General features: G+C 32.7%; 2 protein-coding genes across 4 annotated transcripts in view; both read left to right on the plus strand.

The window, feature by feature from the left end:
- Positions 1–2974, plus strand: part of LOC102596243 (acetylornithine deacetylase-like) — a 4335-nt gene extending 1361 nt beyond the window's left edge. The window contains exons 2-11 of the mRNA XM_006352790.2: positions 565–809; positions 879–987; positions 1185–1323; positions 1401–1458; positions 1539–1556; positions 1668–1790; positions 1867–2020; positions 2097–2130; positions 2289–2396; positions 2804–2974. Coding sequence (XP_006352852.1) covers positions 565–809; positions 879–987; positions 1185–1323; positions 1401–1458; positions 1539–1556; positions 1668–1790; positions 1867–2020; positions 2097–2130; positions 2289–2395 — 987 coding nt within the window. The 3' untranslated portion in view covers position 2396; positions 2804–2974. The remainder of the gene's footprint in view (positions 1–564; positions 810–878; positions 988–1184; positions 1324–1400; positions 1459–1538; positions 1557–1667; positions 1791–1866; positions 2021–2096; positions 2131–2288; positions 2397–2803) is intronic.
- The window catches only part of LOC102595902 (acetylornithine deacetylase), a 52942-nt gene that overhangs the window by 22125 nt on the left and 7408 nt on the right, over positions 1–23409 (plus strand). The gene's annotated exons all lie outside the window — the stretch shown is intronic.

Consider the following 23409-nt stretch of genomic DNA (forward strand, 5'->3'; position numbering starts at 1 on the left):
GGTGAGGGTAGGGGGTGTATGAATTTTTATTTTTATTTATCTTTTTTAAAAAAGAAATTGGGTAGTGGGTGGAAGTTGTGTGGGTAGGGTGAGCGGGGGGGGGGGGGGGGGGGAAAAAATTGAAATTTTTCTGTTTGATTTTTAAAAAAAAAATTAGGGGTGGGTAAGTCGTAGAACTCTCAATATGGGTTAGCCCACTCCATTTGGACTAACTCATTCGAGCTTTGAAATTTGGTGGGTCAAGTCAGGCTAATTCATTTTATTATGGATTCACTTTTTTCAAAAGTATATTTTTTTAAATCAAAATAAAATTTAAAAACATTATCATAAATATGGACAAGACACTACTATATGGAGTTAGTATTAATCAAATTCACATTCAACTAATTTACTACGTATTTCACTTGACATTAGCCTTTCTATCTGATTTTAACGGATATGGTATAAATGATGTGTCTTTCTTAATTCTTGTAATGTACAAAATGATTCATAATGTTTTTGTCATCGGTAATGGTCCAGTACTGATATAATGGTTAGATATTAACTATATATATTGGTATTCAGAAATTTGATCCGTTTTCATTGAGCATCGATGATGATAAACTTCAAGGACGTGGAACTACTGACTGTTTAGGTCATGTGGCTCTTGTTACCGAGCTTATGAAGAGGTTGGGAGAGACAAAGCCAAAATTGAAATCGACAGTGATTGCTATTTTCATAGCGAGTGAAGAGAACTCATCTATCCCTGGAATTGGTGTGGATGCATTATATAGGGATGGATGGTTTGATAATTTAAAGCAAGGCCCTTTGTAAGTAACTATAAAATTTCATTGCAGATATATAGTGAATTTATTTAAAGTGTTTATTCGTCTATATAGATTCTGGATTGACGCAGCGGATAAACAACCATGCATTGGTACTGGTGGAACTATACCGTGGAAACTTGAGGTAATCGGAAAGGGTTTCCACAGTGGTCTCCCCAACAAGGTACTCTTTTTCTTTTCATATACTAATATAATTACTTTTCATATCATATGCTGATTTATTTATGAATAAGTCGAAAGCCAAGTCAATCCAAACGTTTACATAGTATGTCTACTAGCAATTATATTGTAGAAACCTTTAAATACTCTAGTGTGATTGTAATTAACTTTGTATGACATTTATTAATTGCAAATGGTTAGGCTATCAATGCTTTGGAACTTGCTATGGATGCACTGAAAGAAATTCAGTCCCGCTTCTATAGAGATTTCCCTCCCCATCCAAAAGAACAAGTCTATAAATTTGAGACACCATCCACCATGAAACCAACTCAGTGGTTTTGTAAGTTGTCAAAATTTTAAAACTGATTCTCCAATTATATTTTTATGTGTTAAATTTATCATCATTTGCTCTTATAGATCCGGGGGGTGGAATCAACCAAATTCCTGGTGAGTGCACTGTGTCTGGAGATGTTAGGTAAGTTTCTTCTTCTTGATCAGATCTTTCATCAAATGATAATGAGTAGTATCTAATCACAACTATATATTTTCTTGCAGGTTGACTCCATTTTACAAGTATGTATTATTAATTCCTTTTATAAAGAAGATTAAATTTCTCTTTGAAAACAGAACATGAACAACTGAATCTCTTGGACATTCTAACAATGCAATATCCTTCTTTTTCAGTGTATCAGATGTTATAAAGAAATTACAAGAATATGTTGATGACTTGAATGCCAATATCGAAAAACTTGATACTCGAGGCCCTGTTTCAAAATATGTTCTCCCAGATGAGAACCTAAGGGGAAGGTATATATATATGCTCAAGTAATTTCTTCATCTTACTATTTATTACTAATGTTGTTCCACTTTAATCCCCCACCAGAATGACTATAACTTTTGACGAAACTTCATCTGGCGTTGCTTGTGATCTCAATTCTCTGGGGTATAAAGTACTATCCAAAGCTACCGAAGAGGTAGTTGGTTATTTAGAACCATATTCTATAACCGGTAGTTTGCCATTGATAAGAGATCTCCAGGTGTGTAACTTCTTTCAAATCTACTTGTTTGATCTTCGATTTTGCAATAGCTTATATATTCATTATTTGTTGACAGGACATAGGTTATGATGTTCAATCTACTGGCTACGGTAAATTGCTTAAAATTGTTCTTACTTTGACTCATGAAGTGCATTTGCTTAAAATTGTTTTGTGTAATTCATTCATTTTGCTTGTTAATATATTATCTGATTCTTCTTCTTGTTGGTAAGTTTAGTCTAACTTTTATATATTCCAATATGAAATGCAGGCATAATGGATACATACCATGCAAATAATGAATATTGTCTACTGTCTGATATGTCCCAAGGTTACCTGGTCTTTGCAAGCATCATCGCACAGTTGGAATATATATGAGGTTTGTTTACATTACAATTCTACTGCTATTGGTCGATAGAATAACGTCTTTGATGTAATGCATAGATGACGTTTTTATTCATATTTGATGTCATAGTAGGCCTATGTTATCAGCTTAATTGATCCTTATTAGATCAGACCAGCCTCTATACCCTGGCACGATATAAGTTTATATGCCACAATCCAGTTTTCTCAGATATTGCATAACCATGTATTTAGTTATTCCTCTCCAGTACTTATCAGTTGTATGTTGTTTCACTTGGTCATTGCATTAGTTCGTGTTTATCAGTTCAGTCCTTCAGATTTATCATGTTCAATTTATTAGACTTGTGATGCTTGTCGATCTCGCATACTCAGTACAGTCAAAGAATTGACAACATACTCTTGCTCCTATATTGTTTTATATAGGTTCGAACGAATATCAACATCCAGATCGTTCCAACAGCCAACTCAATAGCATTTTGGTGAATCTTTGTCTTTTGAGGACAATCTCTTTGTTTTGTTTCAGTTGTTTATGTCTTTTGTTTAGACAACTAGAGTTAGTTGGGGGCTTGTCCCAACAACTCATCTTAATAAAGGTTTTCTATCAACTATCTCGAAATAAACTTGCCTTTTGAGTGTTAAGTTTTATATTTCAGACTTTTCAGATCAAATTGGGGTACTTGTGGTCGTGCTACGACTACCTCCAGGTTTTACTAATGTTGTCACCCATAAGTTTTGGAAGTGCGTTCATCTTGTTTAATTTAAAAGAAAGGTTTCCACAGCTAATTGAACAAGAAATCTAATGTATCTTGAGAGTGATGTTATCAGATGTTTAATTTGGACGTGACAAAATTGCAGTTTCGGTTCAATTCTCACTTCTGAAACTTTGGGGTTTTGATCTTTTGCAAATAAAGTGAAGTTTAAACTGATCATCAAATTCATCCAAGGATCAAATTCTTGTGCTTTGAGTTTAAAGAATTGGAAGAAAGAGAATAATAATGGAGTAACAAAAATATGTTAAGTTGAGCTAAAGTCAATTTTGATGTTTGACAAATATAACTATAGAAGAATCAAATTTCAATAAAGAACGGATAGTTTTGACGATCCATAAATAATTATAGGATAAAAGTAGGAAAAACTAAATATAGCATGTCAAAGCAAGTCATTTAGCGGATTAATTTTTTTTTTTTCTTTTTGTCCCGTTCTGTTTTTCATCTTATAATTTTTACATATTTGCATAATACTTCGAACCCCCTTTATAAACATCCTGATACATTCATACAAATAAATTATAATAATAAGTAATTAATGAAAGAAACTGATATATGCAGCCATACATGGATTTTCAAAAATAAGCAGACTCTTAAAAAATAATTAGAAATTCAAGGGAAAATATTAATATTGGATGTTTATGTAATTTTAATCAATATTTTTAGGTGAAAATAATTAGAAAAAAGGTTAAAAATTTAGCCCAAAAAAAGAAGATAAATACCAATGCAAATTTAAGAGAGATATCAAAATTACTTCTTTTAACTTATTTACAATCCATGTGCATCTCCTCGATCTTTTTACATAAATCCGCCCGTGTATACTTTCACGAATGAAAAGATCTCAGAAAATACACTAAATCAGAAATTCCACCAATATTCACACTACACCGAATTTTTACAAATGGTGGACATAACTTATTTAATAACTTTTTATTTATTCAATTTATCAATCGGTACAATTTTTACATAACAATAAACTTTCATCAAAAACTACATGTACTGATGTAGATAAAAATATCTTATAATTGTCTTATTAGAAACAAGTGTCAATATGTACACCACTTTTATATTGTGTGTAAGAAACTACACATATCTGATTATTTTATCCGATTAGAAATAAGGGGTCATTTACTTACACTTAATAGAGGTCTGAATCTGAATGACCTGATATATGTGAGCCATTTATATAACGATAAGGATATATTGTCACGATCTAGACCGTCGTGATTGACACCCACACAGGGGCGGCTCCGCCCCTATACAATGGGGGTTCGGACGAACCCATTGGCTTTTCCGTAGATCCTATATTTGTATTAATATGAAGTGAAATGTATATATATATTTCCTGCGAACTCATAAACAAATTGAAGCGATTGGCGCAATGGTTGCTGCGCACCCAATGAAATTCTTCAATCCCCCAGGTAGGCATTGATTTTTGGGATTAATTTCGTTTAGTATTGCACTGTTTTTGGGGATTAATTTCGTTTAGCATTGCACTGTTTTTGGGTATTAATTTCTAAACTTTTGTTTATATATATATTTTTTTAAATAATAGAAAATCGGTAAGGAAATAGTATTTGTGTCGTAATAATTATTTTTTTAAAATAACATAAAATCGGTAAAGGATTAAGTAAAAACATGCGTGGATTTATATAAAAAAAAAATTAAAAAAACAAAAAATTGGAAAATGATAAAAAAAAAAATAGTATTTGTGTCGTACTCTAAACAATATTTGACTATTGATTTCTACTCACATTCAAAAAGTTTAACGCAATTTTTTTCTCCAAAAGTCAGGATTCTTGTGAAGTTAAGCTTGATATAACATTTGGCTACTGCAACCGTGGAAAGAGCTTTTTCCTCAATGAAGTTCATTAAAAATGACTTGCGAAGCAGAATTGGTGATGACTTTTTAAATGATTGTTTAGTTTGTTGTATAGAAGAATTATTATTTGAAAGTGTACTAATGATGTGATTATTGATCATTTTCAAAATATGATACCTTGTCGAGTGCAGTTGTAATGATAATGCTTATATTCATATAATGTTTAAGTAATTCGTCGTTTTTAGTGAATTAAAATACTTGTATTTGTTCGTTAATTTGATGATTGTTACTTTAGGTTAAGATCATTGTTCTTTTTAAAAATTTAGAACCCATTGACCTGAAATCCTGGCTCCACCTCTGCACCCACACTAACCCTCCGGTGGGAGAACCATTACTACAACTCAAACTAACAATTAAGACATTTAAAGATATGAAAGCAGGTTTAAATGCTAAGGAAAAGAAATAGAGTTCCCATAAACTCCAAACAAAAGTCTAACAACCAAAACTAATATTCCGAAAGTAATGCCTAGAACCTGAAAGTCAATGTACCAAAACATCTTTAGTTCAACAAGTCTAAACAAGAAGGGGTACAACCCCAAACCAAACATAAGACTAACTAAAGTAGTAGTCTAAGTCCGAAATGGTGGACATAAACAAAAAAAGAACTCATGGCAGACCGGAAGAACTGGCTCACCCTTGAATTCGAACGATCACTGATCTTCTAAGCGAGGTCTGTCAATAGCCGCCGGAATATGCCATGTACTCAACAAAGAAAGAGCAAGTGCAGTATCAGTACACAACCACATTGTACTGGTAGGATCACGCGACTATCCCACTAAGTGCAACATACATAAGCCATTACAACATAATAATAGCATACATACACCGAACATATACAATATCAACAACATTAAGAACAACGGAGCATTTCACATTTCTCAAGTATACAGTTATGTCAAATCAATGGTCCTCTCATGGAACCCAAACCCAAACTATTAGTGTACCGCTTTGTGGTATCCGATCCTAGGTTTATGTCGGAACGTGGCAACCGATCCAAGTTAGTGTGTCGGAATGCAACAAGCCACAATCACAATCACAAGTATATTCTCATAATCATACAATCGAGTTATGATTTCATGGCAACAATTATTCAATCATCCTCACTTACGAATAATATGATCAATAATGCAACATTCGCATACATACATGAATTATAATGAAGCAAGAACAAACATAAATCACACAATCATGAAATCACAATCATCACCTACCTTGAAACAATCATAAATCCCCTAAGAAACTTGACTCTTCCCATTCTGAATTCGTTCCGCTTGTTCTTGGTCTACAAACGATTAATACAACACGAGAATCAATAAACAATATCTAATTACCCGAATTACCAACAATTTTATCAACCCTAGATCAAACTCATGATCCCAATATTCAAATTAGGGCTTTTCCCACCATATAAACAGTTCCAAAACCCTTCCCCATCGATAATTACCCACGAATTTACATTCTACGGATCGAAAAATGGAATCGGGGAGTTAAAACCTTACCTTTAGCCTCAAGAATGGTGGAAAACTGTCAAGAATCACCTGGGGTTCGTCTCCTTACTCTCAAGAATGAAAATTGCAGATTAAAGACGTTTTAGGGTTTATTTTCGACTTAGGTCGCGACTGTCCCGCAACAGCAGCCCCGCCCTAGCGGCTTGCACGAAACAAAGATCTAATTAAGAATTCCAAAAACCCCCATTTCACAACACACTTTCAATCAATGACACTTAGAAACTACTCATTCACGCTAAGATCAATTTTAGGAGTTCTACTCGCCCGAATTCAATTCCGTAAAGTCGTACGGGTTCCTTAACGTCTTAGCTATCCACTCATGTAATCCAATTCATAATTACATCACCCAATTGTTACCAGATTTCCCTAGACCTTACTGACTCTGATTTCGCCCAAATCTGGACTAGGTTGGGAAATTTTAAGATACTACAAAAAAGTTTTTCGGTTCAAAAAATTTCCCCGTTGGCTTTTCTATAACGACGGGAACAGGTCATTACATATATATGAGCTATTTTCATAACAATGGATATATCGACTCTAAATAACAAAATTAAGGGGTATATCAGATCCTTTTGCTCATGTTGTTATTCAGATCTAGCCACTTAGACCATCTCCAACCCACCTTTATTTTACTCTCCATTCTCTATATTTGGAGAGTAAAATAGAGAATGGGCACTCCAACCCACCTCCAAATCACTCTCTAAATTTGGAGAACTACTATTCACACTTTCTATTTCACTTTTTCAATATTTTATTATTATTTCCATTACTTTCTAATTAACATATTATTTTACATATAATTTTATTAATTAAATATCTAATATTCATAATTCTTTTTAAATGTAATATAATATTTTTTTAAATATATTATTTAATATATACTACTCTAATTTCAAATTAATAGTATTTTTAATTTTTTTCTAATTTTCATCAATAATAAAAATTTATTTTATTATTAATTTTCATTATTAAGAATACACAAAATTAAACTGATAAGATGAAAAATTTAATTTAAATACAAGATAACAATACAATACATAACATAAAAATTTAAATACAAGATAAAATACAATACATAACATAATAATTAATTCGCGATGAAACAAGAATCATGTCGAAAAGATGTCGAACGTGCATTCGGAGTTTTGCAATTATTGCAGGACCGTCACGTTTTTGAGAAAGGAAGTGCTACATGATATAATGACTACATGTAATATATTGCACAACGTGATAATTGAGGATGAACGTGATCTTAATGCACCAATTCAAGATGTCATAGAGGTTTCAACTCCAACCGCAGAAATGGTGGTAGATGAAAATCTCCGATTTGAACAATTTTTAGTTAGACATAAAAAAATTAAGGACAAAAATGCTCATTTTGAACTCCGTAATGCATTAATAGAGCATTTATGCGAGCAACGTAATAATTTTGAAAATTGAGTGTTTATGTAATTGTATGTCACTTTTATTTGAATTTGTCCCCTAATTTATGTATTATAAAAAAGATTTTTTTTTAGAAAATAAAATAGAGAATTGGGTTAGAGTTGATTGTCTGAAAAAAATAGATAACTCTATATTTGGAGAGTAAAATAGAGTGTAAGGTTGGACCCTATTCTAGCTATTTTATTCTCTTTAAAATTATTATTATTTATTATTATTATTATTATTATTATTATTATCCAGTTCATCTTCCTATACTGCAAAAGCAAGTCATCCATGGCATGATTTCCAAACATACCGTTTTAATTCATTTTTATCCTTTAAAGTCAAATCGATATAAACATAAACTATTATCTAATCTCTAATACAAATGACAGAATAAATATTTTTTATATTATAAAATCAAAATTGCCACAACCACTTGTTTTCAATTTGGTATATTAATTTCCGTTGTTAAAATTAAGGTAGTTCTCATTGAATTGCAATGTCAAAAATGGTAAGGTTTAATAATGTGAGTAGGGCGTGAGATCAATTCGAAAATCAAAGAAATAAATAAATTAAGTTTTGAATCTAATTATTCTTGTTCTTTTTTTAAATTTGAGTTCGAAGCTTAAAAATAATTTTAGTGGATATTTGAAAGTTTGAATTTGTTGGGGGATCTACAAGAGCAACACTAGTAGGGATATGCAAGTGTTGGATATTAATAAATTAATAAATTATGCATATTCAGATGTTGATTAATTATTCAGTGTTTAATGTTTAGATTTAGAGGCAACGTTTTAATTATTCAGATGTGCATTCAAATTCAGACGTCTTAATCTTAATGAAAATAAATGAGGCCTAAGTGTCACTATATCAAAATGATCTTTAGCAGCAATTAATAAATGACAATGGTTTAATTGCCGTTAAATATAAGTTTTTAGTGACATTTAACATTCATTATAAATGTCGTCCCTAAAGCCTATAGTGACATTGGATCCAATGACAATAAGCTAATGCCGGTAAAAAAATTAACACTTTTTGTTAATACACATATTTATAGCCGCTAAAAGTCGTTTTTACTGTAGTGTGTCAATATGTACAACACTCATCTTACAACACATTTATATTGTGTGAATATTCATTAGCTAGCCCCTCTTTTGTACAACAAAGAATGTATTCAAAATATATTGCATGTGTTATGCAATCTGTATTCTAAACAATACTGGTGATAACAAAAATTTGCAGGAACAGTAAATTCCCAAAGTTTAAATCATCCAGTCAGAAACAAAAATTAATTAACAAAAAAAAACTAAAATCTGTAAAACATACCAGAATCTGTATGAAACAGAATGAAAAGAAACTCGAGCCCACCGAATGCACATTGTTCCCTTAAGGAAATTATCTCCCTCTAGTATACGAGGTTTGAATTGGAATATATCCTACCAGGACAGAACGATCTTAATCACCAGTGTATTGATACCCAAAACTATGGTGTCAGCGAGCCACTCAACGACAGTAATATACACAAATAAAATCTGTGCAGAAGAAGAAGAAGTCAGAAATTTCGTAAGTAAAAATCTGTGGAATCAAAGGTATTTATAGACAAGAGGAACTGGTTCTGAAAGGTTCTGAAAGGTTCTGAAAGGTTGCAACATTTCAGAATCCATACGATCATTCACGAAAGTTTGCAACCTTTCAAACGGTTATGGTTGTTCCTGAAAGTTGCAATCTTGCAGAATAGTCATCTCCAACGACGGGAAATTCAAATAAAATGGGAAAGAGTTTTAAATAAAACGGGTCGCGCGGATTTGAGTCGGATCGAGTCGTTTCGGCTTTATTAATTAAATAATTAAAATGTTTGGCAATTTAAATAAATAAATAAAACTTTGTCCAAAAACTAATCGCTTGATCATTTTCCGAAGCCGAAGCCGACGACAACGGGAGAGGTCCCTCTTTCCAACCCTTTTTTTTTGTTTAATCAAATAATGAGCTTAGAGCTCTTTTATTGAGTGACAATAAAACAGTACAAAACTTGGTCATAATGGCCCAAACTAAATAAATGTACCCGACCCAAATGGCCCAATCCAAAATGCCCCCAAATATCTAAATTCCTATCCACTAGCTTTCCAAAATTGTCTTCCTTCATTTTTGTGTTCTTGTCTCAAATGTGGATTATGTTGAGCTTCCATCAGCTCCTTGTTCCATTTGCTTTGGGTCAACGATGCCTTCAACTCTTCCATTAGTAACAACTCAGTTTATCAAGGTAACTCTCTTCCTCTACTCTTTGAAACATCCTATTTTGCTTGTTGTCTGCTGAGCACTTATTTAGTGATTGTCTTGATTTTCAGAATCAATTTTACAGCATAGCTTCGTTATGATCAGGTAAACCTCTCTACTTTCTTCTCGTCTTTTCTCTTTCTTCAATTTCATTGCTCTTTTATTCTTTTAGCAGCTGAAACGTTAGGTCCTTCGTCCATGGTCGTCTTCACCGCTCCAGGTTCGCAACTCCCAATCTGACTTTGTTGCTTTCATCTCTTGCTCGTAACACTTTCTATAAACTGTAATAGTTTAGCACAGATATCCTAGTACATTTAAATCTCACTTTTTTGTAATCCCTTCTGTGGCAAGATATTCTTTGAATGCTTTAACTTTGTACATTGTCATGATTATTCAGCTGCACTCTTATTCTTCTTGTTTCTATTCTCAAAGTAGGGATACCTGATTTGTCTGCATTTAAAATACTCTTGCATTCACCTGATAACTGCTTAAAATTCTCCCATTGCTTTCGACCAGTGTGCGTATATGCTTCATTGACCAACTTGTCTGCTAGCTGATTAGCTTCTCTAAAAACATGTGTAATATTTGCTTGTATGTTCTCTATAATTTCCTGAATCTCTTCCATCGCCTCTGCCTGATTTCATGGAATTTTCCACTCATTTCTTATCATTTATATGACCCCCAGTGAATCTGTCTCAATCAACACTTTGTTGATTTTCTTAATTTTACAGTATCTGAGGGCTTTTAGGATTGCCACTGTTTCTGCCTCCATATTAGTCCTTATGCCAATCTTACATGCTTCTGCATACATCAGATTTCCTGCCTGATTTCTAACACAAAAACTATATGCACTTTCCCCCGGATTTCCTCTACTTGCTCCATCCGTGTTGCACTTCACTCCCCCCTCTTGAGGCAGTCCCCAATACACAATATGATAGTGTAACTTAGGTCTGTACTCCTTCATAACCCCTAACATTCCTTCCCAATTTATTGGGATCTGAATCCAAGGGTAAAGATGTTTAATCAGCTTATACACAGTGTCTTGACATTGTTGATGCAGCTTATAATAGGACACCTCTTTCCCATGTCTTTTAGCATTTCTCCTCTTCCAAAGCTCCCATATAATAATGGCAGGAATTACTTGTAATATTGACCTCATCTTTGACTTATTTGATGCTCCCCACCAATTAGTAATTATCTGTTGTAGGCTTCCCTCCATGCTAATTCCTGCACAAGTAGCAAATTGCTTCTATAGTTTTTGAGCTATGGAGGCTGTTAGAAAAAGATGGTTCATAGTTTCCTGGTCATAGTCCTCACAACACTAACATTTGGTTACCACATTAATCTTCATCTTTTCCAGGTTGTCATCTGTAGCTATTCTCCCCTTCCAACACCTCGATACAAAGAAACTAATCTTGAAAGGAATTCCGTTACACCATATCTTACTCCACCACCAATTAACTTCTTTCTTATGTCTAGTCCCTTCAAACGCTGACTTTACAGTGAAATTCCCACTCGAACTTCCCATCCACCATGTTTTATCCTTTTTACCTTCTATAATCATAGGGACAAAACTTTCCACAATGAATTGGACCATCTCTTCTGATAACATACTTCTTAACCTTTGTATGTTCCAACTCCCCTGCTCTATCAGCTCCCGAACTTCTATTTCATCATCAATCTCTCCTTTCTCCTCTATATAATAAAGTGCTCCCAATTTTGTCCAATTATCAAACCAAAAACTCACCTCTCCAGCCTTTATTTGCCACCATATGTCATGCTCTATCTCATCTCTTACCTGAATCATCTTCTTCAAAGCATGTGAAACTCCTATGTTTTTAACCACTAGAGGATGAAACTTCTTGCAGTATTTACTCCACATGAAAGAGCTCCATAATGAAGTGGAAGTTCGAAAGTTCCACCATAGTTTACAGAATAATGCTTTGGTAACATCATGTATAGATTGAAAACCCACACCTCCTTCAGCCCTAGGAAAACACATGTCTTCCCATGCTACCCAATACTTTCCTTGCTCCCCGCCTGTTTTGCTCCAGAAAAAACCAGCGAACAGTTTATGCAACTTCTCAATGACTCTCTTTAGAGGGTTCATCGCTGATAACAAATAAATTGGCATTGACTGAAGCACATTTACTATCAAGATGTACTTTCCTCCATATGACAGCCACTTGTTCTGCCACATCATTAGTCTACTCTGCACCTTCTTCACCAATTCTTCAAAGTGTGAAACCCTTTTTCTTCCATAAAAAACTGGGCAGCTTAGATAAATAAATGGGAACGAGCCCTGCTTTATGCCTGCAATTCTTCTTAATCTCATCCCAACAATTAACGGAGTATCATCATGTGGATAAAAGAAACTTTTATTTAAGTTGACCATCTGTCCGGAAATATTTTCATATCTCCTCAACACTCCCATCATCTTACGAATAGACTTTATCTCCCCTGAGCAAAAGAGTATTGTATCATCTGCATATGACAAATGATTAATGGGAGGACTCCATTTTGGCATTCCATAACCCCTGAAATCTACATCTTCATTCAGATTATTTAACCCACTAGCTAAAACTTCTGCAGCCAGTATGAACAATGTTGGAGATAAAGGATCTTCTTGTTTGAGCCCTCTTGTCGACTTAAAAAAACCATATGACTTTCCATTAACTAATATTGAATACCAGTTATTTGAAATTAGCCTCCACACCATATCAATAATGATTTCAGAAAATCCAAAGCTCCTTAACACTTTAATTAAAAAGAACCAAGAGATCTTATCATAAGCTTTTGCCATGTCCAACTTTACTACTACATTGTGATTTTTCTTCTTTCTATTTATATCCTTTATTATCTCCTAAGCTAATAGAACATTTTCTGTAATGTTTCTCCCTTTAATAAAACCTGACTGGTTCCTTGAAATAATATTGGGTAACCTTTTCGAAATCCTTTCATGCAACACTCGAGAGATGATTTTATTTGCAAACGTACTTAAATTCACTGGTCTAAGATCTGTGAAGTTTACAACTCTCTCCTTTTTTGGGAGTAACACCAAATTCGTGTGAGAAATAAAACGAGGAATCTGCTTACCACAAAAAAAGGCCTTCACCATTTTGGTAATATCCTCACCTATAAGTTCCCAGCAACATTGAAAGAATAATCCCGAGAAACCATCTGGGCCGCTTGCACTATCTCCGTTCAAAGCGAAGACTACCATCTTGACCTCCTCCTTAGTTAGCATATGAACCATTTCCTCATTTTGACTAGGGGTAATCAATTTGGGAATAAGCCTCAACAAATTTTCATCTTTACTTGTTCCTCCTTCTCTGAACTGCCCTTCAAAATAAGAGATTGCCGCTGCACCAATCTCATAGCTGTTATTCACTACATCACCTTGTTCCGTTTGAATTTCCCCCAGGTGCAATTTTTTTCTTCTTCCTTTGACATAATTATGGAAAAATCTAGTATTCTTGTCCCCATCCTGAAACCATCTCATCCCAGCTTTTTGTTTCCAAAATTCCTCCTCCAAGTAGAGAAATTTTTTTAACTTAGCTTCTGACCTTTTCAAATCTGCCCTATTTTCTTCATTTGTATTAATCTCCAATTATATCTCCTTGACCTTGACTTCATCCTCCAAGGTTGCAACCTTTTGGAATATGTTTCCAAAAGTATCCTTGCTCCATTTTGCCAGCGCCCCTTTCACTTTTTTCATTTTCGCCTGAAATTCAATAAACGGGCAGCCCACAAAATCAATTCTCCAGTTATCCTCAATAATCTGCTGAAATTGGGGATGCCTTGTCCAGAAATTGAGAAACTTAAAAGGTTTGTTTGTCACTTCCTCTTCTGAATTGCACATGACATGTAAAGGTGCGTGATCCGAACCTTGTCTCACTAAATGATGAACTTCATTAGTAGGTAACATATTATTAAACTCCTGATTTCCAAAGACTCTGTCAAGTCTCTTAAAAATACTGTCTCTTTCAATTCTACTATTCCACCAAGTAAACATGTTACCCACAAACTTAAGTTCTGTTAGAGCACAGTTACTAATGCATTGACTGAAATCCAAATCCTCAAACTGAGTAAAATCTAATCCCCCAAGTTTTTCCTCCTCATTCAAAATAACATTGAAATCTCTTCATACCATCCAAGGTATATTAATATTAGCAGATAAAGCCTCCAGTTCTTCCCACAACTCCAATCTTTCTAATGCATCACACCTAGCATACACTGCAATACAAATCATCTCCACATTGTTCTTGCTCAACTTCAAACTTATTTGTTGTATACTATTACTCACCACTTCACCCCTCCAACCATCATCCCAAAAAACCCAAATTTTTGCAGATACATTGCAATACACATTTTTAAATCCTAACTTTGTTTTGTAATGATCTAACTCTTTTGGATCTTTAAAAGGTTCCATAAGAGCTATAAAATTATATTTATGACGCCTATTTAGACCCATTAATCTCTCAAAAGCCTTTTGAGATTTAACCAATCTAATGTTCCAAAATATAGTTTTACCAATCATTGGAAACTATCTTCCGACGATCTCTCTTTACTACTCCTTATTTTGACTTGAAGTGGAACTGTATGCTGACTTGACTTTGATCGTTTAGCTCCACTCTCCAATAATTTTATTTGTCTTGGAGATAAATCCCCATCCCTTACCACCTTATCAATATTTTCATCAAAATCATCGTTTTCCTCCTTATCCCTTCTTTTTTGAATTTCCTCCGATGTCAGCTCTTGCAAATCAGGAAAATCATCCCCCTGAATCCGATTCTCCCTCCTCTGATTCTCAGGCAAAACCTCATCGTTATCCTGCACCTCATGAAATTCCACCATCTCCAAACATGTATTCCCCATATTACTACTTCTGGCATCCTGTTCACTGCATTTTTGTTTCCCGCTTACCTCAATGTTTCCACTATTCTTGAAGCTTTCACTCTTTGCCGTCTCCTCTTCATCTACACTGTTTATAATCTCCACTGTATTTTTCAAACTATTCCCCTTATCTATTCTGCTTGTTTTTTGTAACACTTCCTCAACCCACTTTTTCGTTTCTACCTCTTCCCCCCTTTCCTTTTGTCCACCTTGTGTCTCCCCACATTCATCCTGATCTTTCAGCGCCCCAAACTTATTGCCAGTCGTAATTCCCTCTTTCTCGTGTTGAATATTTTTCTTATGCCATATTTGTTCTGGTTTTCCACCCCCCTGTCGACCCCCTCCTGCTCCCCTTCTATTAGTATGAATCTTAAATTCCTCACTTTCTTTTCCTAAAATATTACCCTCCATCTGGACTCTCCCCTTCCCCTGAATCTCCCTTTTTTCCTCCCTCGTTTCCATCTCTTCTTCCTTCCCTACTTTTTCCTTGGGATATAAATCCGGATGTAACACATAACATTGCTCCTCGTCATGACCCTGATTCTTACAGTTCTTGCAATATTTTGGAACATGATCATATCTTATTGTAATCCATTTCTCCGTAATCTCCCCTGATTGTTTTCGCATCCCTACGTTTATTCTTTTTGGAAATTCACGTAATAAATCCACCTCCACCTTCACCCGTGCACAACTAGGTCGAGTCTGATTCCTTGTTGCTAGATCAACCTGTAAAGGCTTTCCAACCGCAGCTGCTAATGAAAAAACTGCCTCCTTCACAAAGAAATTTGGAGGCAGGGATGGAAAAGAAATCCATGCCATGGCCGTTGATGTTTCCTCCTCCGAATCGAACATTGGCTCCCACTTCAACGTTCGCATTGGATATGTCCACCCACGATGCAATATGTAAAAGGCCGGCTTTGATAATAGATTCACGTAGTCCTCCAAGCATGATGCCCTTATCAGAATATGCCTATTGCTTAACAATCCTATGTTGCATTCACCTTTCAATTCGCATTGCTTCGGAATTAATTTTCTCAAATCTTGAATCTCAGTCCAACCATAGGAAAATTTTCCTATCACTGCATACTCTAAGTTCTCCTTCACGATCATCCGTTTAACCTCTTCCTCCTCCCATACTATTCTTGGTTCACCATGCAAATACACAATAGGTTTCAATGCCGTCGCATTAGCTTCCCTTGATGGTCTTACAGCAGCTAAAAAATCAAGCCTAGAAGCTGGTTCTCTGTCCTTCAGATCTAGATCAACCCCAGTGGGAGGTTGACCGGGCGATTTGGTGGTCATTGCCACCGGAGATTCACACTTTTAGTTTGCCGGCGGCTAACGAAATTTCGTCCTCTCTTTCCAACCCTTTTAACAACTAATAGAAGTGTTTTTCTATTTAAACACTTCTATTTTTCTTTCCACCGCCAATGAGGGATAATTGCCTTTTTACTAAAGCATAAGAGAACTTTTCAAGTTTCTCCCTTTTCATCTTCCCTCCATTTCCCATTAACTTTTGCTATATACCCAACAACATGGATATCTATTTCACAATAATATCCAAGCTAAAAATACTTCATATGTCCAATAATAGTTGTCTACTATTGATTTGGTACACAACTTAGATAACAATAAATAATATGAACAATATTGATATATTACGCTTTGAATATATTAAATTTAATGTTTAAAAAAATATATTAGATATAGATACAAATGGATAAATCATCTCTTAGTTTTTTAAAGTGAACAAATATTATATTAAATAATTATTTTAATATAATAAACAAATAAAGATGGACTGAGGGTGTACTGTACAACACATGTTACAAGATATATATTATGTGGACCATGGATTTTACAACAATATCCAAGCCAAAAAAATCACGTAATATAAAATGAATAACTCTCACATTGGTTCCTATTACCATATCAAACTTGGATATTTATTTGATTTATTGATTGGTACGATTTTTACGCATGCTAAAATTTTCATCAAAAAACTACACGTAATGATCTAGATAAGAATATATTATAATTGTCTTATATTAGAAACAAGTGTCAATATGTACACCACTCGTTACAACATATTTACATTGTGCATAAAAAACTAGACTGATCAAGATAAGAATATCTTATCATTTTGTCCAATTAGAAATAAGTGTTAATTTATCAAAAATGATATTTAACGGTAATTAATTAATGATAATAGCTAATATGATTTTTATTGACATTTAACACTTTTTATAAATGTTTTTGAAGCCTATAGCGACATTAGATCTAATGACAATTAATTAATGCTAGTAAAATTTTTAACACTCTTTATAATACACATACTTATTGCCGCCAAAAATCATTTTTATTGTATTATTTCAATATGTACGACACTCATTTTACAACACATTTATATTGTGTGTATATTCATTAGCCCCTCCACTGTACAACATAGTGCTGGCTCAATGCTTATAAAATTAAGGCATATATCTTAGGCCCTCAATTTTAAGGGCCTCAAATTTTTATCAAGAATAAATTATGTGTTAATTCTTTCATAGAAAATATTAGTAACTATTTGTAATTAAAGTAAACACACACACACATATATATTAAAATATATTATTTTATTCTCTTTAATCTCAATCAAATAGAAGAAATCAAAAAAACATTGTTTTGTCTTTTTATATTTTCTTCGTTAACACTGGCATTATTATATTTTAAAGGAAAAACTATCTAACTAGACATACTTCCCTACCATATATACTTAATTTACCTCTAGTTTAAAATAATTACACATAATACCACTTTTAATGTTTATACCATATATTTCAAAATATTTAATCAGATACACAAATGTATTGAATAATATTCTTAAAATTTGAACTCCTTAATTAATGGTCAATTAGCAATTCAAAATATTTCTCTACCAACAATTCAGAGATATTTTATACAGTACAAAATTTGTCTTACATAATCATAAAAAAGAAGTACAAAAGTAAAAAAGGTTTTCCGGTAAGATAGCCTCCATTCATCACCAAGATTAATGATGGAGTATAATTAAATTCTTATGCCTCTGCGCAAATCAGGAGTTCTTTGCATCCTTCTCAATGAAGTCGAGGGACATCTTGTTGATGATAGTGTCGCGGTGACGGCAAAACCAACCAGGAACGGCCAGTTGCGGCTCCAGTCCCAGCGAAAAAAGATCGGCCACAGAAGAAATATGTAATCTATCAACTTTTGGTTGAATTTTCTTAGTACGGGTTGACGGTAAAACCAACTAGAAACTACCAATTACGGCTCCATTCCCAGCGGATAAAGATCAGCGACAGATGAAATGTGTTATCTATCAACTTTTGGTTGAATTTTTCCAATAGTGTTTGTATAACAGGGACAATATTAGATACATATAACAAATATAATGAAATTAATACTAGATACTTCTATGATACATATGAATGTAGTTGTATGATATTCATGTATCTAAGTGTTTAGTTTGCGATACATTATATATTGATAGTAGATACATGAAATTAATACTAGATGTTTCTATGATACATATGAATGTACTTGTATATACTCATGTATCTAAGTATTTAGTTTATTGAATACATCATATATTGATAATAGATACATCAAATTAATTGATTTATATTTAAAGATTAATAAAAATAAAATTAATCAAATTACATGACCAAGATATACACATTTCTGTTATTAATAATATTAATGAATTTCTTTTGTCAGAGAACAATAAAAAAGAAATTAATTAAAATAGATACACTCCTAGATTTCCACATTATATTAAGGGATTTGATTAATTTAAATTTCTAGAATTAATTGTTCATGAATTTTGAAAATTCTTAATTACTCCTCTAATTAAGGAAATCAGTTACAACCATTTAATTCAAACAAATAAAATATATTTCCCAATTTTAAAATCCGGTTGATAAATGTATCTCGCGGATTCATACTCGTGTATCCTAAGCACGAAATATGGTATAGGAAGTAATATTTAAAACTATCGAGAATCTTAGTAATTAGGACTTAAACTAGTGGGATTTATGTAGTTTACCCTATTTTAAACTCCTTTTATACGAGTTCGAAACGTAAAGGGCAAAAAACTTGATCAAAAATTCCAAAAGGACAACAAAAACAAATTTAAAACGAAAAGGATAACATTTAAACGATAAGATAAACGGTGTCTAAATTAGGGTAGCAAGGTGCAAGTCCGTATACGCCTTACGAGCCGCAAGCAGACAGAGGCTTACAAGTTGTTCTGCGCCTTGTAAGGTGTATAGGGCCCACACCATTGCCTTTACCCTAATAAAAGAAAAACTTTTTAGCCCCTAAAATTTTACATGCAGTTTTTTCTTGCCTTGTAAAAAAAAGGTTTTATGAGTTGATTTTGCCGAACTCAATTGCTACATATTTTATGTGACAATCTAATTCGTAAGAGATGTATTAGGGGCAAAGTCGCTAGTGATATTATTTATTTTGGATATAGATTGGCACGATTATAAAACACGTCACTAAGATTACTTAATGCTTACTTTTAAAAAAAAATATAGTTAACATATTTTGTATTTTACATATGTACGTGGAATTAATATAGTGATTACATTAAAGGCCTGTTTGGAAAGCCATCCTGGTAATTGGATTTGGTGTAATTGGGTGTAATTACATTGTCTGTCCTGTTTGGTTGGACAGGTAATTACTTGGTCAGCAGGTAATTGGTGTAATTGGCAGAGGGTAATTACACTCTCCAATTAACAGGGAGATGCTGTGAATTGCTGGTAATTACATGGTGTAATTACTAGTTGATTACTTTTCAATTTCTTCTTTTTATTTCTATTTTTATTTTTTGTTAATAATTTTTTTATTTCTATTATTTTAAGTTTTTTTTATTATTCTAAAAATTTCTAAAAGTTTATTTTATATTTTTATATTTCATTTTCTTCTCATTTCTCAACCTTACTTCACGTGATTCTATGCAATTTTTCTTATATCTATTTCTTTATGTCATGCTTATTTTCTCATTAGCATAATTTTATTAGTAATTCTAATTTTTAAATTAGAATAGAATTTATTGTTAAGTAAGGTTATAGACTTATGTTTCTTTTAAAAAAATAAAATAAATCATATTTATGTATGCTATGTTGAAATTTGCGATAAGAGTATTATGTTAAATTTTTTGTTTTGAATTTATAACTTATGTTATATTTTCAGTTTCATTTTGTTTTAGTAATATTGAATTCACATTGCAAGTCGTTTTTTAATTAGACTTGATAGATTATCTTTTTGTCAAACATTTTCATAATTTATGATATTTTATTTACATATTAATCTTTTTATCAAACATGCATTTCACGATGTCCATAGAAACTTCATAATTTCGGTGTCAATGTTATTTTTTCAAAAGTTTGATTCTTCGATTCGGTGTAAGGGTCACAGAACTTAGGTGCAACGAAAAATCAAACTTTTATTTTAAAAATAAATAAATAAATATATATGGAGTTGGGGCAAAGTTACTAGCGATATTATTTATTTTGGATATAGACTCACACGATTATAAAACACGTCACTAAGATTATTTAACACTTACTTTTTTTTTTAATACAGTTAACATATTTTGTATTTTACAGATGTATGTGGAATTAATCTAGTGATTACATCAAGGGCCTGTTTGGAAAGCCATCCTGGTAATTAGATTTGGTGTAATTGGGTGTAATTACATTGTCTGTCCTGTTTGATTGGACATGTAATTACTTGGTTAGCAGGTAACTGGTGTAATTGACAGAGGGTAATTACACTCTCCAATTCACAGGGAGAGGTTGTGAATTGCTGGTAATTACATGGTGTAATTACCAGCTGATTATTTTTCAATTTCTTCTTTTTTATTTTTGTTTTAATTTTTTTTGTCAAACATTTTAATAATTTATGATATTTTATTTATATATTAATATTTTTATCAAACATGCATTTCACGATGTTCGTAGAAACTTCATAATTTTAGTTTTTGTGATCAATTCAATTGAAATATATTAATTTGAAAAAATATAAATCAATTATTTTTTCATAATATTAGTTAAGAACATATGTTTATTAATTAATATATTTTCAAAAAAATAATATATATCTTAAATATTTAATTTAATATAATTTATAAAGTTTCTTATTTGTCTAGTATAAATTTTAAATAATTAATTTTTATTTTAAAGTTTCTTATTTGTCTAGTATAAATTTTAAATAATTATTTTTATTTTTAAAATTTAATATAATTTTATGATTGCAATTGTGCATCCAAACAGAACATGTGTAATTACAGTGAGGCAAATAAACATGTCAGTGTAATTACTAGACTGGTAATTACTATCCTAGTAATTACATCAATTCCAATTACCAGGTAGCTTTCTAAACAGATATCTTACGTATCGATTTCAATATATTTGGACTGTTGCTTTATAAATTTGATTTTTTTAGTTCGATGATACATTAATATTAATATATAATATAAATTAATGGACCACATAGTAGTGATGCTAGTTTTGTCCACATCAGTCATTACGAGCAGAAGGGTGATTACATTTAAATGGACCACATAGTGGTGGTGTTAGTTTTGTCCACATCACGAGCAGAAGGGGGAGGGGGAGTATATATACAAGAAACTAACTCGAGCAGCTCTTGGTTGTCGTACTTGCTTGTCGATAAGGGGCACTTTCGGTATATTATTAATTAATAGCTTTGAATGTCTTGTGTTATTAGTTTTACTATTGCTTTTAAAGGACAAAAATGCCAAGGCATGTTTACCTATTTATTTATTTGTCCTCCTAAAAGAATTCTACTGCCCTGATTTGTGGACCCCATCGCCCATCTTGTGCTATTAACTTACACTTTTTATTGTAGTCGGAAAAATTTATCCGCACTAAATATATACACAAATTTAATACATGCATGTTATGTATTTAAATCGACTCATTAAAAAAAAAAGGGCCCGTACTCTTTTTTGAGTCTCTCTCTTTAGCATTCTATAGGTCTTTTATTAGTAGCTTAGTGTTACACATTAAAATGCTCTAATATATATTATTTGATTGAAATAACTAAGAAGTACGTAGTATATAGAGCCAAATGATTGGGAGTTGTCTAAATTATATATATGATAATCATTAATCAACATATATATAATTATCTTCCTAGAATTGGTAAGTAAACAATAGATAATACAAGCAATAATATTATTATATTATTTTTTGAATATATTAAATTTAATACTTTGAAAAGTATTATTAGATATTAAATGCATAGATATAAAAGGGTTAGTTTTTCAAACTGAACAAATATTATTAACAGTGGCGTACGCAGGATTTTTCATAAGCGGTGTCGCATTTTAAAATTAAAAAAAATTATAATATTATATTAAATAATTAAGAATTTTTTTTAGCATTTTTATGTGTGTAGAGAAATATATTTAAATTAAAAAAATTAACCAAGAAAGAAAAATGTGGTATTGAGGTTTGAACACCCAACTTCAAACAAGAAGTGAAATACCCTGACCAACTGAGCTACGCTCCTATTTGGTTCAAGGAGTGTCACTTTATTCTATTTGTTCTTTATTCACAGTTTGCTTTTCAGTTATTTATAATTATTTAATAAAAAAACTTGACGAAGCCGTGTCACATGAAACACCTTCGCCTAAGGCAAATCCGCCTGCTTAGAACCAATAGTTCATTATCTAATGGATCTTTCCGTTCTAATACTCTATCCGACAAATCACCAACTCAGGAGTCCTTGAAAGCCTTAAAAATGACAAAAGAAATCTCACACAGAGATCAGTGTGATAATCAACTCGCTTGAGAGAACAATTCGAGAAGGAAGACCCCAAAATGAACCACCTATGAGCTAAAACTTGACACTTAGATAGAGGAGGAAGTAGAAAGAAAATCTTTATACGCTATTATCATCCAATGAATTCATTGCAACACCACGAACAATGAGACTTCTGTCTCGCTTACCTTCCCGACGTCGTCGTCACCTGCAAGATAAGGCCAAGGTCGAGCCTCCTTTTTAGTCGCCCTCTCCCCGTCCCTTACTCGGCTTTTGAAAGCCGTCATCCTGGATTTTCTTTCCGTATGCCAGGGAAAGTACTGGCTGAATATTTTATGTATCGTGAACGACACACTTTAATCATTTATGATGATCTCTCCAAACAAGCACAAGCTTATCGATTATTAAACAACTATATTTAGTATAATGGAAAAATATTGATAATGGTGGCATACTGTACAA

Source organism: Solanum tuberosum, unplaced genomic scaffold (assembly GCF_000226075.1).
Source record: "Solanum tuberosum cultivar DM 1-3 516 R44 unplaced genomic scaffold, SolTub_3.0 scf00144, whole genome shotgun sequence".
In the NCBI taxonomy this organism is placed as follows: Eukaryota; Viridiplantae; Streptophyta; class Magnoliopsida; order Solanales; family Solanaceae; genus Solanum; species Solanum tuberosum.